Here is a 17,692-nt window from a genome sequence, read left to right on the forward strand (position 1 = left end):
TGAGTGGACAGGCCAAGGATAGAATAATCATGTGTATGAAATTCCATCCTGCAATTGGAGGTCCTCTGCATAGACCCTTTTTGAAGTGCTTACAAAATAAAGTTAGGCTGGGGAGAAGCTGCCACGATTTCTCTTATTTTCAAATTACCCTGCGCTGCTGACCAGAAAAGATCTTTAGCTTCTAGTGGTCTTAATTCATAATCATCACCAGCTCTGAGTTAGTTAGGGAAGCACTTGAGAAATCAATATACAAAACTTCACAGTGATCGGAGCAGCAGTGACATACAGAAGAGGCCAAAACAGTGAATTCTAAGTAATGATGGTTACTGGTGGAGACGTGTCCATGCAACACACATGCACAAATGAGTCATTGTCATCATATGCACACCGACAGCAGCATGCATAGCCTATGTTAAAGGACTAAGCTCCAAAAGTTTTCAACTGGATGAAAATATAATGTTATATTTTGTGATTATTTGCATCTACTATAATAGAGTAGAAAAACTGAAGTGAATTTCCAATTTTTAGTCAAATCCAGATTTATCCAGAGGTATTGCCCAGTTAAACATTACCCTACAGTAGCTGTAGGTCATGCTAGTGATTTCAGACTTATATAGGACACAATTAAAATGACTGAAATGTAATATAGAAAAATAGAAAATGACTATCATGCATATACAGTTTACTACTACAGTAAGCTTAAAACCATACCCCCTGCCATCCAGGAACGTGAAACTAGTTTTAAGGAAACAAAAGAGGAACAAGTGAAGTGATGCTGTCATGTAGCACTTTGCTTATTTTATTTATTCTTGTACTCAAAAAGGCTTTTTTCTTTTTGGCTGAAATAGGCTTATGTGCCTCTTTTATACCGGAATATATTTAGCTTAATATTTGCTTCTTTCCAAATTATTCAAATATTTAGGAAGTCTTCAATGTCAACCTAGGCTTATACTTCTTGCAGAAAAAAGGAGTTCATAGTCATATTGGTGGCACAGCTGAGGAAGTAACAATGTCTCCAGCAAAATCAAGCCATGATGTCTCCACCAGGCACCTGGGCTCACTAAGGGCAGCATGATGTTGCATTGAACATGGCATACAGCAGGCAAGTTAACATGCCGAGTAAAGGGGCAATCTAAGCATCAGATGATGAAATTTGAGTTCATACATTACCTTTAACATTGCGACCATTGTCTGTTTTGAGCACATAAGGAAAAAAAGAGAGAAATATAAAAAGAAGACTAAAATTATGTTATATGCACTGAATAACTTCTGTAACAACAATCAGAGAAAACAGGATGTAATGATTGAAAATTTATCTTTGAAATTAACATTTTGTACTATTCAACCAAGTAAGATGCATATGCTAAAAATATCTGCCATCATAAGCATCTGTGTTCAAATATGTGAAACATTTATCTCACTTAATTTAAATGGATTCCAAGATCCAGATTTGGAGAAAGCCATACCCACATGCCTGCAATTGTGACAAAAACTCTCAAACTTGTCAGAAGTCAATTTTAGTGTTACTTCAGCCATCACTTACAAAGAAAAACTACACAGCATTTTGCATGTTAAGTAACGTTTTTCATATTTAACCTAGTGTGTTAATAGAAAAATGCTTCTAAGACAATGGTTTACTTTAACAAACCAACTTGCATTATTAATCACAATTTTATGAACCGTTCTTCCCACAAGTGTTCTTCAATGTACATTTTGAAAATACCAAATAGTACTCAAAGAGCCATTCTTAGGCAAAAATAATTATAAGAAATCAGTGAAAGATTTGACTATTTAAAGGTAATGTGAGCTTTAAAAATTTATGTTGTCCACAATGCACTCAGTGTAATACCTAGAAAATTTAGGAAATTTGTTTATATTATAATGGATTTGTTGTCAAATCTCAGAATGGAGTGTTTGCAGATTTATTCTGAGATTAGCATTCTGACTCTTTGTTGCATATATGCTACTAAAAAAATATTCATTACTAGTTTTGAAACAAACAAGCTTAATGTAAATGAAGTCATGTTAAAATCATTTAAATATATCCAAAATTTGAAAAATCTGTTCCACATTTGTTGACACTTATGCTAATGCTGTTCATATTTAAAATCTTGGGATATATAATAATTGTTTCAAATCTTACAACTGAAGCAATTTCAATAATGCAGTATATTGAATTGCTAGCATAGACACTACCTCACATAGAGATGCACAAATAAAGTTGTGACCTTACATGTCAATGCTCTGCTCTCTTTGAGGGACCATAACAAACAAATAGCGTTAATGGAAGAGACCTCGATTACATAGAATTAATTATCTCCATCAGAAGCTAGGCCAACAATCATTAGTAAAGTAATAACTGCTTGCAAGCAAGTAGTTAAATATTATAATTCTATTCATCAACCTGGAAATTACATATAAAGAGTTGCAATTTCCAAAAAACCAAATGCCCCAAAGTTACATTATATAGTTAATGCTGCTTTGACATTCTGAGGCAGAGCATGTGGTCTGTGTGCTGGTGCTAGCTGAGATCTGCTTGTTGACACTGTAAGTGCAGAAATTGACACTGTATGTGCAGAAATTAGAGTAAGCACTAAGAGTGTTTGACACTGTAAGTGCAGAAATTACACTGTAAGTGCTGACATTAGAGTAAGCAGTAAGAGTCTTGTAGCAGGTTGACAGAGTAATTTTACGTCTGTTCAATTTAATAATACAACAATTGGGGTTTATATTTTGTATGTCTATTTTTTAAAATTTCATTTTCTTGTAGTGCAATTTTACTGTATTTACAAATATATTGGTATGTGATGGATAAGAAAAACATATTCTGGTCCTTCACCACAAATGATTTGAGAACTATGGTTCTAAGGTATTTGATAATATAGATTAAATGAAAAGATAATGTAAAATATTATGCACTGATATATTTGCAAATTACTTAAAGTTCTATAAAGATAGCCTATAGAGGAGGGAATTTTTCTTCTTGAGTGAAGAGACAACAATCTGAATTCAAAATCTGGTGCATGTGGGATTTAACCTATTAAAGAGCTACATGAATTCATAAAATTAAAATCAGGTTTAAAAGTTTTCCATCTTGCCTTATCAGTGGCTCAGTTTCTAAAGTCTATTAATTTATAAAGCTTTAGGAATTATAGGTTCGCCTATGCTAATCAATGACTTTGTAGCTAAAATTGAAGTACAAAATACCCTCTGAATTTATCTGTTGGTAGTCAGACATTGACATTAGCATCTGCAAGCAAGTGATACAGTTTTTTGAAAATAACATAGCTTGGGTGGGAGAAGAAAATTGAGGATGGTCTCAACACTGAGTGTCCCTGAATAGAACCTGCACTGAGAAGCCCAAAATATTAACACATCCTCTTCCATAATTGTATCAGTAACTGTGTGCAAAATGGAGACCATATAAAATTGAAAACAATAAAGTTAAATCGTGAAATCTGATCTAACCTACTCAGCACCACTGTCAGAACACAGGCTAAAAGTCTGTACCATGCACTGAATATGTTATCATTTAATATTGTTTCTGAACATTATTACACTGTAACTCAGGTTCTAGGCAATAAGGCCAATCTCTGAAAAGTCAGTATGCTTCCTAAAGATGACTACACAGATTGGACTAACAAACAAAAATATATGCTGGTCATTTGAATTATCATATTGGATTTACTGTTGTTCAGCCATAGGATCCATTGCTCAAAGATCAAATTTCAGAGATTTCATTTAGTCAGGAGAGAGTGAGCATGCTGTGACTAGACGCTACAGCGTCTCTACAGCTGTAGACGCTACAGCGTCTCTACAGCTCTCTACAGAGCCTTACACAATGATCCAGTTTGGAAATTGTCCTTGATTTTATTTTCCTTTTCCCTTTGACTTTCTTTGGACTAGAGATTAAAGTGGATTTGCTAATTGCTCTTGTACCACATCAAATCTATCTCACAGAAAACTGTTCTTTTTGTTTCTTTGACATTGATTTGTCTCTCTTTGAAGTTTTTCCTGCCAACTCATTTTCTTTCACCTCTTCTGCCTTCTCTACTTCACTGCACCCTTTAAATAAAGATCCCCACACGATTCAATCCTAAAACTGGTTTAAATTTCAGAGTACTACGGAAAAGATAACTCATTATTTCCTGATGGTGTAGTTCTGGAACATAATTCATGAGCACGATCCTCTCAATGTCACACCAAGGCTTATTGAGTTCCTTCCATGAAACAGGCAACTGTGCTGGAGACCAAGGCCATGGAGCCAACTATGCCAGAACTCCTGTGCTAGAGAAGCTCTCAGCGACATCATTATTTGTTTGTATATCTAATAGGAATGCAAGACATCTAATGTGGAATAAATGTAGAATGTAAGAAATGCTATAATATATGTAAACACTGCCTTGCACACTCAGGTGTGAAACCATTTAATTCTTCGGGTTTGGAAAGGAGAAACAGGTCCTTATGGCTGAGTAGTAGTGTGAGGAGGGACAAAGTGAGGAAGAGTATTCCCAGCAGAACAAAGAAATGAAGCACAAAAATGCATGATGTATTTTTGGGAAAGGCAATTATTTTTGTGCAGGTTTAGAATTGAGTATATAGTAGCGGAGGAAATCCTGCAGGGGCTAGAAATGAGGCTTGAAAACTAACTGTGGAGAGTTGGAAAATGTCTAGTACCCTACACTAAGGAGCCCCGTGATCAGATATATGTTTTAAAAAGAAAACTAGTGGCAGCATGGATGATGATGGGATCTTGAAGGAATAAATACCACAGAAAGGACAATGGGCCTCTCAAGAACCCAAATCTGTAGAAAAGTGAGACTAATGTATGCATGCAGTGGGTACCCTGAATCTGGACCTCCCCAGAGAAGATTCAATGACTCAACAGACCCTTGCAGCAAAGTTTCATAGAGCAGGAGCGAAGGAAGAAAAGCTTTGCACGGATAGACTGTGGATTCTGGAGACCAGTCCTGGGTTTGAGGGCCAGCTCTGACATTCTATAACCTTGGACCAATTATTTATTTAACATATCTAAGCCTTAGTTTCCTCATCTATAAAATGGGCTTAATAATAGATCCTAACTCATAGGGTTGTTGTTATGAGAATTATAAGAGAATCAATGTGTGTCAAGCACTTACATTGCCTCACGCATGTAAATATCCAACAAATGTTATCCATCATCAATGCTAATGATGGATTGCTTTTAGCATTGCCTTTTAAGCATCCCTACTTTCACTACTGGCTAATACATGAATGTGACCTTGAAGCAGGCAGAGAGAAATAAATGAATTTTGACTTTGCACGTCAAGTTGTTTTTGGTTGAGCCCCTTCCCCCTACCTATCCTTTCCCTGCTCCCAATTAGTGTATAGATTTCTGATCACTCAGTATATCACATTTCATACACCTCTTCCTTTAGAGAGAGTTGGTCGATAAAATAGTCCTGTGACAGCACACTACTCTTTTTTGCCCAGGTCTTGACTATTTACTAAATGTAGCACAATTAATTATGCTTGAGATGATAGTGTCATCACCTAAACAGGTCTTATATTAAGCATTAGTTAATTAACACTCCATAAAGTAAGGAGATAATAGTCATCATTCTATCTCAGAAAAGGATGAAGAAGCCAGAAGAAACCAAATTATTCACTAGGGCTCAAAGAGGAAATCAGTAACAACTCTGAATGTAGAACTCATATTTTTAATAGACTCTACTCACATTTCTTCTCCAAAGGTATAAAGATTAATGTCAAAATTAAACACAATAAGAAATACCTTTCTTTACCCCGTAACATATGTTTCCATATTTTAAAAATACAAACATACCTTCACTGGCATGTCGGTCTCTAAATATGTTCTTGGGGTGGACACTGAATCCTTCTATATCCTGAACCGATGAAGCCCTCCGTATACTACAAATGCTTTCCTTTGATCTGGAATGAGTCAGCTGGGAGCTTGACTGCAGCATGTCGGGATAGAGTCGGTCCCATTGCCTTTTGGGAGAGGAATGGTCAAGAGGTCCGGATATATTCACCAAGGGGGAACATTTGCTGGGCTGTATCAAGGCTTTTGTATCATCTGCTTCCGAGGGGCTGCAGCTTTCTTTAGTAGGAGACTTAAAGTGCTTCATGGCTACGGAATCATCGCTGTGCTTAGATGAATCGATCACTACCACATCGGGATCTTCTTGTGGTAAAGACTGCTTTCTGTAAGTGAGAACTCTCAGACCAGGGAACTTGAACCCAAAAAGTTTCCCTACAAATACAAACAGGAAAGAACACTGTTACAAGACAAAGGATATATCGCCTAAAACAAACAAATGAACCTTGTTGACTCATATTTAAATACTGTGTAAAAAATTATTAATACTTAAGTCATTTTACAGTCAGAATGAGGTATATTGTAGAAAACTTCTCTGGGACCAATGTGAATTATCATATAAGTTGTAAGAAAATAGTGAAATAATTTTACCATGTTTCTGATGGTTAGATATACTCCAGCTAAATAAAAGCATTATTTGGATGACGCAAGGTTTTTTTTTAATAAACTGAAAAAAAAAATCACTATCCATCCATTTTTTTAAAGGGAAACTGAAGGTTGGAGCACAGTTTAGAAAGGAATGGATACTTTGTATAAAAGGGTCAGCTACAGGAAAGATTATATTATATTGTATTATATTATATTATGTTGGGGTGGAGGTAGAGGGGGATGTAATTGCATTGGAAGTGGAGGAAAGGGAATGGGGGGGCGGTAAGGCGTTGACCTGACATACCTAGAAGGTTTGTATTGGATAATATTGCTAGTCAAGTGTGGATGGGAAAAGTGGGGTCAATTACATATGTCCTCATTCTGTTTGGGATTCTTGAAAAGCTTTTGGTTTCAGAGAGAGATGTACACATAAGAATTTCTTTCTCCTGATTATTTTTTGTTCCAGTGTCAAAGAATATGGCATGGAATGTTAAACATATCTCAGAGAGGTTGATGTTTAGAAGTGCAACTAAATATAAACATTAAAAGGTAGATATTAAAAATGAAAATATTAGCTAATAAATTTACTGGTAGTAAAAAATGCAAATTAAGACAAGATAATATCATTTTCCACTCTTCAATTTAGCAGTAAATGAAGAAAAGAAACATAACATCTGGTGCTGGCAAAGAAAGCTGACGAGCATTCTGACACTTTGCTGGTAGAAAGGCAAATCGTTACAAATTCCTTGGAAAGTCATCCTACAATATCTATTAAAGTGAAAAAATACACTTTTCACTTGACTCAGCAATCTCATCTATAGGATATTACTGTACAAAGGCACAAAAACTAGATACAATCTTAATATCCACTAGAAGGAGAATAGTTGAATAAATGTGGCATGTTTATACTTTGGAATCTTATGATGTTCTTTAAAAAACAATAATATGTTCTGATTAGAAGGTTATTCAAATACAGTTTTATGTGAAAAGGCAAGTTTTAGCTTAATGTGCTTATGGTGATATTATTTCATTAAAAATAATAAAACCTTATATTTGCCCATATAAGTTGCATGGCAGTAGAGAAAGATGTGGAAGAACATATTCCACAGTTTTAATGTCGACTGGCTCAGTATAATGTATGCATTCCTCTTTATATATCTTTATTGTTTGTTTCATTGAGCATGCATTCTTTTATAAATTAAAAAAAAAATAAAAAGGTAAAACTTCTACCCGTAGAAGAAATGAAAAGATAAGAGAAAGCATTCAAAAACTACTGCATAATTCAAAGCTTTTCTAAGTATTGTCTACAAGAAAATGCCAATTCTAATTTTTGTTTCTGTTCTACAGTAGCCTAGGTCCACATCGCCCCATGGCTTTACAATCACATGTTGCCCTTCGAGTCAGTCAGCTGGTGTATCTGGGCTATAATATTATCTACCTCCTTATATTCTTTAAATGTCATAGGCACCATTATCTTTAATATATTTACTATGAACTTTTTCTCAATGCATTGAGGATTGTTTTAAAACATGGAAGAACACTCTCAAAACTTATGAAATTTTCTGCATTATATTTGAGTAGACTCTTCCAGCAGATGGTCTTATCTACACACATATTTTCAATTCCATCTTTAGCCCAAAGACTCATAAATCTATAACTCAAGCCTAGACTTATTCTCTTAGCTCCAAACTTGCATTTTTTAATGCCAAACATTATTCTTTTTTTTAAGACAACAAGAGTTTATTTATTTATTTTTTAAACATCTTCATTGGAGTATAATTGCCCCACAATGGCATGTTAGCCCCTGCCCCACAACAAAATGAATCAGCCACATATATACACATGTTCCCACATCTCCTCCTTCCTGCGCCTCCCTCCCTCCCACCCTCCTCATCCCACCCCTCCAGACCGTCACAAAGCACAGAGCTGACCTCCCCGTGCTATGTGGCTGCCTCCCACCAGCCATCTACCTTACGTTTGCCAGTGTATATATGTCCATGCCTCTCTCTCGCTTTGTCACAGCTTACCCTCCCCCCTCCCCATATCCTCAAGTCCATTCTCTAGTAGGTCTGTGTCTTTATTCCTGTCTTACCCCTAGGTTCTTCATGACATTTTTTTTTCTTAAATTCCATATATATGTGTTAGCATACGGTATTTGTCTTTCTCTTTCTGACTTACTTCACTCTGTATGACAGACTCTAGGTCTATCCACCTCACTACAAATAACTCAATTTTGTTTCCTTTTATGGCTGAGTAATATTCCATTGTATATATGTGCCACATCTTCTTTATCCATTAATCCGATGATGGACACTTAGGTTGTTTCCATCTCCGGGCTATTGTAAATAGAGCTGCAATGAACATTTTGGTGGCTTCATCAACATCTTCTCTTAGAAGTCTTAAAGACACCTCAAAATCCTGTAGCAAATCCGATCTCATAATCTACCCCTCAAAGCCCAGCCGTTTTTTTCAGTGAATGGCATCACAGTCCCTCTAGTTGTGTAAGCCTGAGACTTGCTGGCTATTCTAGTAGTTACTCTTCTCTCTCACCTTCATCCCCTGAATCCAATTAACCCACTAATTGTGTTCATTTCACCTCCTGAATATCTTTTTAGTGTTTTCACTTCTCTTATCTCCACTGCTCTCACTTTCTGGAGATAAGAAATCACAGTTCACCTGATTTCTTGTGATAAGATGCTAATCATTTTCCACATTTGAATCATATTGTCTGTCCTTTAAAAAATACTAACTTCTGATCACGTTAGCTATTATTTAACCTTTTATTACTCCCAGTAACTTCCTGCTTTGGGCATGAAGATATCACTAGCCCCACTATCTGCAGCTTAATTTTTCCTCGTTGCTCTCTAGAATCCAGCCATATGAACTTTTTTTTTGCGGTACGCGGGCCTCTCACTGTTGTGGCCTCTCCCTTTGCGGAGCACAGGCTCCGGACGCGCAGGCTCAGCGGCCATGGCTCACGGGCCCAGCCGCTGTGCGGCATGTGGGATCTTCCCGGACCGGGGCACGAACCCGTATCCTCTGCATCGGCAGGCGGACTCTCAACCACTGCGCCACCAGGGACGCCCCCATATGAACTTTTTAATTCCTCCAGAGGCCTGTGCTTCTTACAGATTCAGGGCTTCCTTGTGTTTGATAATTTTTACTCTTCCTACTTAGTACATCCTTTAGGGTTTTTTTGTTTTGTTTTGTTTTACGGAAATCTGTTGCATTTCTTTTTTAAAAAATTTTTACTTTATATTGGAGTATAGTAGATTAATAACGTTGTGTTAGTTTCAGGTGTACAGCAGAGTGGTTCAGTTATACATACTCTATAAGAACATCCTTTAGGTTTTAGCTCCAAAGTCATTTCCCATGGGAAGCTTTTCCTTCCTTCTGAACTAGATTAGCATTCCCTTCATAATTTTCATAACAGCTCATAGTTATACACTTGTTGACTTTCTGATTAACATTTCTCTCCCCTAGTGGACTGTAGGAAGAGCCCCTATTTTGCTCACCAAATCCCAGTTCTAACAGAATGTCTGAGCACTGTAAATGAATTTCCACTAGCAGATTCTAAACTGATAATATCCTTCAATTTTGACTGTGGGAAAACTAATATTTAATTGCTCTGACCAACTTAACCAGAGAATCTTAGTCTCCTGGAATTGTGTTTACTCATATTTACCAAAAATGATTAATTGAGTAGAACCCAGTAGCTGATGGAAATGGTAAACTTTATACCATGCCCTATATACTTGATACAACACAGTTAATTTTCACCTTTTTTCCGAGGTTATTAATTGTTACCATTCTGATTCTAAAGCATACACAAAAGTGTTTTCAAACTCCTCAACATCTAGTGAATTTTATGTAAAATACCTATTACAGAAAATTTTAGAATTAAGCAGGCTAAGTTCTTACTCTAAGCTTTCATTTGTGTGCTAGTAGTTAACAGTGGTAAATATAATTGAAATAGAATTTATTGTTTTGATAAAAGACATGACACAGTGCACAAACTCCAAGTACGTTCAGCATTAAACTCTGGATTAATTAGTAGATGAGAGTAACCACTGTATGCATATACAATTAAATAATCGTGCATCACAGTATCTATTTTGCAAGCATTCTTACATAATTCTACTAACAACTTTTATATGCTCAAGTAAATTGCCAAGTTAAAAATCAGTGAACCGCATCAAAGTCATTTGATTAGCTTTTAATGCACTAGGAATTGAGTTATAAAGCAGTTTACAAATAATTCTGCAAGCTTATTACAATTCACTGAGGTCAATGCCTACTCTTATTCATTTTTCATCAGTTATTACCCTCCTCCTTTAAAAATAATTCACTGCCTTTCTTAAATTAATGACTGCACAAGGCATTTAGTTTGCTCCTACAGTTTAGTCATATCCAAGGTGGTACAGATGGTCTTTTCTGCATCACTAGGTTAATACGACCATGTTATATTGCATTACAGATTTAGTTGTCGAACCGCAGTTCATCCGGAAAGAATACACATTGAGAATTTTGCTCAACGTTAGCACTTTCAGGCATGAAGTATAAAACTTAGATGAGTATAATCCTGTTATGATTCTTAACATTAAAAAAACACCCTTGTAAGTTGTCTCCATATTTTAGTATATTTGCTTTCTAACTTGAATAACTAAAAGAGATTCTACTTAGCCTATTAGCTACTAAAATGTTCAATAAATCTGAAATAATAACAACAGAATCAGGGGTGCTTTGCACATTTTTTAACACAGTCCCCAAAATAATTATAAGTATTGATAAACTACTTACATAAAAACATAGTTTTGTTTAAATGCACCATTTTTCACTTGAGAGAAGTGAAACTTATAATGAACTTATAATTAACTACCACTACAATGTCTTTCTCAGGACATGTCACTTCTGTGAAGCTGCTGAAAATAAATTTGGAAGCTGCATCTTCATACACGCTGTGTTACATTTAACTAAGAGCTTTTTACATCTCAACCAAGAAGGCACACAGATATTCCCAGTGTCTTTCTCTTTAGAAAGCCTGTAATTATGTCTTCAATCTGTATATGAATAAATGTTAAATACTTGGCCCAAGGTCAAATAGGAAATCAAGGTAAAATCAAAATAAAACAGCAATTTCCTTGATTTAATTTCAGTTTTACCCCAAACTTGGTGTTTTCTTGGTCCTTAAATATCCACAAGAGAATCTAATGAGAATCCTAACTCTCTCCTCTAAATAATGCAGATAAATGCATACACACTTTTTTTTTATGATCTCAGAGGTCAAATAACAAAATCCTTCTCCTCCAACCAAAAACCCCTCCATTAACCTCCCCTAGGATTCCCTAGGATTAGTTGACTCTTAATACTCCTTCCAGTTTTGAGTTTCTTTGCATGTATATTTATACTAATCACAGTTCACAAAAAATTACAATGATCACAACTACATTTCTACCCTTATGTCCTGTGGGAATGGGACTTTAGAAAATGGTTTTACCAGCTTTTCTAAATTAAGAAAACCTCATCAATCTGAATTATTTCTCTGTCTTTCTCTGTCTCTGTCTCTCTCCCTGTCTCTTTCTCTCCTCTGGGAGCTGATTCTTATCTCCTAGAGTTTGGAAGAAAACTATTATGCTAATCTTGACATGAAACAATTTTCTAACTTAAGAATATACCTAGGGATAGTAGAAACAGTAATATTTTTTGCAGAAAACCAACTATATCTGAAAAGTTCTCCATATATTCCCAATCACTTAATTTCCTCACAATTACAAATTCCCAATCATTCCCTTGGTTCAATTTCTCATCATTTCTACAAACTCTTAGAACTTTGACTACTTAATAATTTTACTACTAAAATCCAGTTAAATATAAATTAGAAGCATCTTACTCTTGCTTGGTTCTGCTTAGCTGAATTATAAACTGAAAAGCAGAGAAAAATTTTAGTTCCAGCAGTCATTCAAATCAGAGAATAGAGTGGGGTAAGGAGAGGACATATGTGTGTGTATTTGGGTGGGGGGAAGTTGTGAAGGCTACGAGCAGAGATATTTCCCCTCATAAAAGGATTAGGGTGCTGGGAGGTATCTTGATTGGATCCCTGAAAACAGACTGTGCAAAAGGGTTTTGGGGAAGTGTTTTCAGGAGATATGCCTATAAGGAAAAGAGGAAGGAAGGATTGATAAGAGCAAGTAAAACTGATATGAAAATGTAGCTAAAGCTTCAGTCAGTTCTCCTGGGAGCTGTGGAGCTGGGGTAGCCCTTCAGAGTTATGCCAAAATGAAGTTAGTGTATCTGGTTTTTATCTCCCTGTTGCAGCCAGTCACTGGCTACAGCTACCCCATGGGAAGGGCCATGACCTTGGGTAAGGCAGTTCCTCGCCTTTGACTACAGCTTCCAATGAGGGGTGGAGCTGTGTCCTGAAGTGGCCAATTTCCAGCAGCTGTCCCCCCTCCCGAGGAAGGTGTCTGAGGCACAGTGCCTATGGTACACAGATGGGGAAGGATAGCCAGTTTGGGGTCTGAAAAAAAATTATGATCTGAATAAGTCTACTATCAGCTACTATTAGGCAAAATAAGAATTCATGAATTAACATCAATGTACCTTTCTATAATCAGGGTATTCACAAGTCTGACATTTAAATTGGAAGCCTTAAAATCACTGTGGGACTTTTCTCCAACCAAATAGCTCTGGATGTGCAGAGAAATAAAACTTTAATCTCTGAGTCAGAGAGAGCAGCAGATCAAATTTCATTGGAGAAACAGGAAAGATAATTGACATATCTGACTTTTCTCTTTAGGAAGAAATTTCCACAGAGGCACCCAGCAAGGAGATGTCTTTCTTACTAATGTGTTAGGAGTATATGATGATGCCCATGGGCTGCTAGAGCAACCCGTAATATTGTCAAAGAAGGCAGTACTTAGCTGTTAGACTGGGGAAAAAATATAATTCAGTGTGAACTCAGTACTGACCCGGCTAACCTGATTAGTGGGTGACACATGGGGCAGTGCAGACAGTGCAGTCCTGGTGTTAGTGACAACAAAAGGTCACCAGGGAGTCCAACGACCTGGTAAACCTGCAGCTAAATTTGGGACCCTTTAAAGGAGCAGATGTGGTCAGTAAGGCCTTGAAAGACTAAGACTCCTTGGACATTTCCTAGGGCGAGAGATACCAAAGAAAAAGCAACATCTTACAATAAAGCATCTTACAATAAAGTATAAGACCAAACAGGAATCTTGAAGCAATGTGAGTCCTGATCCAGTAGTGCAGGACACATGTGTGGAGATCAGGAGAAGTTACTGCTGTAGCAGGAGTGAGAGTAATCATAGGAGCTGTAGCAGCAGCAGAGATCTTCTGGAACAAGTTCACAAATGTTGATGATATCTGAGAGACACTGCTTCCAACCTAGCTGGGTCATCGTGAGAGCAAAGAAGCAGAAAACACAGGTTTAGAATAAGGGAGATGGGGCAGAAAATAGGACAGGCTGGTGGACTGCTTTTGCCACCCAAGGTTAAAATCTGTCCACGAGGAGGCACTGGAAATTAAAGCAAACACATCGGTATTATATATACCTAATTAGTTTCCATTTCTATGTGATAACAGCTTAATAAATCAATGTATGATTTACCATACTGCTATTTTGCTTCTGTTTTATAGAGTTCTTTCTTTTCCAAATGCCAAGTTAAAGAGTCCACTCATGTTGTGTGAAAGTAGTAACATCTTTTACCTAGATTGACCCAAGATGGCCATGTAGTCATTACGTTGACAGGGACTCTTTTGATGGAGTGTTCCAAACACAAACGGTACAGAAGCCAGTTACCCACATGCTGTATGAATAGGGACTGTCCCTGATTTGGGTGTTGCTAGGTAACAAATTCTTCCAAATGGTATGCACACCGGGTCTCTGATGTGGACATGCTGATTTAGGCCATCATTAACATTCATTGCTAACGAAAGGATAAAGCATATTTTTCAACTGTGAGTAATTTTCTTGATCTTAGAAATACGTATTTTGCTCACATCCCAGGGAGGAAACATGGTATAAAGTTGATTGCAACTTATGACTGAACTTTTCTCAGATTTCTTTTAGCAACCATGTCATGGTTCCTTTTTCTACAGCAAATTTAATCTTTAAAAAGAGGAAACTTCCAAACACATGATAATAGTAAACATTAGTTATGTTGTAAAACCTTTAATTAAATTCATCTGAATAATAGATTGTTTCTATAGTAATGCTTGCTGAGTGGGAAACTCTGTATTACTACCGTAGCTCTTCATCTTTAAAGAATGACTTTCAGCTCCAATGGAGAATAGCAAAAACATTGTGAATGCCCTTTTATAAACCAGCTACACAGAAAATTTCTTTGTTCCTTAGCTTGAGGTCTGAACACTGAAATACAAATTTGAAGGAGTAAGGTAGCTATACAGGCAGATATATTTTTTATGTGTCAATTATTCAAAATATTGAGTCCAAAGCATATGAATGCATTTTTAATGGCTTAAATTAGCTAGATAGTTGCCTAAATGACCAACTGTATTTTTGTGTATAGACTTTGCTTCAGTTGAAGCTTTTAGAGTAATTCAAACTTTTATTTTAGTAAGCATAAAGATAAAAATTCTCTTTTGATTTGGAGAGTATAATTTTAATCATTTCAAAGATAATGGAATCTCCTTTATAATACCTTAATGAAATGAAATGAAAAAGTACACTTTTGAAAATAACTGTAAGAATAAGATGCTATAGAAATTTAACTTTATTTTACTATATTTTTACTTTTAGCTTCACTTAAAATTTATCTTTATGGTTTTATCTAACCATTAAGTAACTTAGACTAGTAGTTCTCAAACTTCAATGTGGATCAGAATGACCTGAAGGGCTTGTCAAAACACAGGTTGCTGAATTTCTGTGTTTTTTTTTTTTGCGGTACGCGAGCCTCTCACTGTTGTGGCCTCTCCCGTTGCGGAGCACAGGCTCCGGACGCGCAGGCTCAGCGGCCATGGCTCACGGGCCCAGCCGCTCCGCGGCATGTGGGATCTTCCCGGACCGGGGCACGAACCCGTGTCCCCTGCATCGGCAGGCGTACTCTCAACCACTGCACCACCAGGGAAGCCCTGAATTCCTGTGTTTCTGAATCAGTTGTTCTGGTGTAAGGCCCAAGGACTTGCACTTCAAACATGCTACAAGATGATGCTGACGGTCTTACTCTTGGAGAATCACTGACTAATATGCATTCAGTAGAGAAAAAACCCTTAATTACTCAATATAACAATAACATTCATAAATTTATACATTCTACAAGTATGTATTGGGTACTCACTATTTGCCAGATATTGGGGATACGGAAGAAAACACAACAGCCCTCTTATGAACTGGAGCTTAAGTGTTCCTGGCTACTTTAAACAAGGTAGGCTTCCTTAGTTTTCCACAGCTCTCACCTCTCTTGCTCTCTATTTTTATTCCTGGCCTTATTTAGTCATTTATGTTTCTTGTCTACTAGGCAAACGGATGTGCCAGTGTGGTAGTAGAGACACGTATGAGGTATCATCATGTCACAGGGTTAAGAACAGGAAAATCTATCTGGGTGAATTAGGAACTCCCCACAGGTAAAGGGTCCTTTGGAGAAGGTATGCTAGAGAAAGGAAGGCAGTCTAGTAGAGAGGGCACTATGCTATACAAACAAGGTGGTATAAAATGTATGTGGTTTCAAAAAACCACCACTGAAATATGGGGTATGACGGCGATGGCTTGGGGGGCGCTGTGATGGGAGATGAGGCTACGGAGGTATCTGAGGCCACAACGTGTGTCTTTTGCTTAATGCACAGGGTTTCGGAGTTTTCTAATCTTAGGCAATAGAGAACCATTATAAAGAATATAAACAGTGGAGTATTATGATCTGATGCACAGTAGTGGGACATGTGATCCTGAGGAAAAGAAGCTGAAAGCAGAGATACCAATTTTGAGATCACTGCAGCAGATGTGTTGAGGGCCTGAGTAGGTAATTACAGTGGGCTGTATGAGAGAGATATTCAGGAGGTGTGCTTGAGAGAATCTGATCACTCTTCGGTTGGGAAAAGAGAGGATTAGAGAGAAGGAGAAGTTTAGCATGATGCCCAGGTTTCTGGCTTGGGTGGCTGGGATGATGACACCATTCACAATGTATGAGGAGCAGGAATTTTTGACGGAATAGAGTAGATGGTAATTGGGATGGAAAGGCAAGTCTTAGCTTGAAAATGCTAAATTTCCAGAAGTGCTAAAATCTTCCAGAAAAAGATGTCCAGTGGGCAGTTGGATATATGAAGTTATAAGTAATTGGAAAAGTCTAGAGACAGGTGTGGAGATACTGATTTGAAAGGGAGCCTTTATCCTGTAGGTCACAGATAAGTTTGCCCAAGCAGGGTGTACAGAGAAGATGACTAAGAAGAGAAGAATACTAAGAGCAGCTTCTGGGGGATAAACAGTGTTTAAGAGTTTCTTGTTTAAGAGGAACAAGAAAATGGTACTAAAATAGCTGTCACAGAGATCAAAAGAAGCAAAGGAGCGTGGTGTCATGAAACATAAAAGAACCGAGAGAAGGGAATCGAATTTAGCACAGTACCTTCAACCTAGAGGATAACATTGAGAGCACAACGTAGAAAGCTCATTACAGTGGGCAGAGGAAGAAAGGAAATAAGGGAGATGATGAGTAGGTGTGGAGAATCCAAATGCCTGTAAGAAGAGTCAGGGGACAAAAGTAAAGAAAGCCAAATATGAACAGCAACAAGGAGAGTTGAGGACTGTGGCAAACAGGGGAGTACATACCATCTAAAGGTGCGGTCAGTATTCTCTTCCAGCTTATTGCAAATGTGTGGCCACATACTCATCTTTTTCCAAAATAAGCTAGATATGTTGTTTTGGCTGTGCCGTGCGACTGCAGGTTCTTAGTTTCCCAACCCGGGATTGAACCCGGGCTTACGGCTGTGAAAGTCCAGAGTCCTAACCACTGGATGGCCAGGGAATTCCCCAGACATCGTAATTTTAGGTGTAATCTTCCAATTTTTAAATGTTGGCAACACATTTAACTAATTGAAACTCTGAGAAAATATTATTTGATGTAAACAGAATGTATCTATTGAAGTACAGGCTATTCTCAGCAGCATGAGCAAAAGGGAAAGCGCCGGTAGAAAACATAGCTGACAGAGGGGCATTGGTAAGGACAGATTTGGAAGGAATGGCAGAGGGAATGGGTTTCA

The 17,692-nt window shown here is 37.2% G+C and overlaps 1 protein-coding gene across 2 annotated transcripts in view; it reads right to left on the reverse strand.

The window, feature by feature from the left end:
* The window catches only part of KCNH7 (potassium voltage-gated channel subfamily H member 7), a gene marked incomplete at both ends in the record, with an annotated part of 453,180 nt that overhangs the window by 121,771 nt on the left and 313,717 nt on the right, over positions 1 to 17,692 (reverse strand). For both annotated transcript variants that reach the window (XM_082841792.1, XM_082841793.1), the window contains 2 exons: positions 1,171 to 1,191; positions 5,825 to 6,253. In XM_082841792.1, the coding sequence (XP_082697918.1) occupies positions 1,171 to 1,191; positions 5,825 to 6,253 (450 nt within the window). The remainder of the gene's footprint in view (positions 1 to 1,170; positions 1,192 to 5,824; positions 6,254 to 17,692) is intronic.

The sequence above is a fragment of the Leucopleurus acutus genome, assembly GCF_964270905.1.
Source record: "Leucopleurus acutus genome assembly, chromosome: 6".
Classification (NCBI taxonomy): domain Eukaryota; kingdom Metazoa; phylum Chordata; class Mammalia; order Artiodactyla; family Delphinidae; genus Leucopleurus; species Leucopleurus acutus.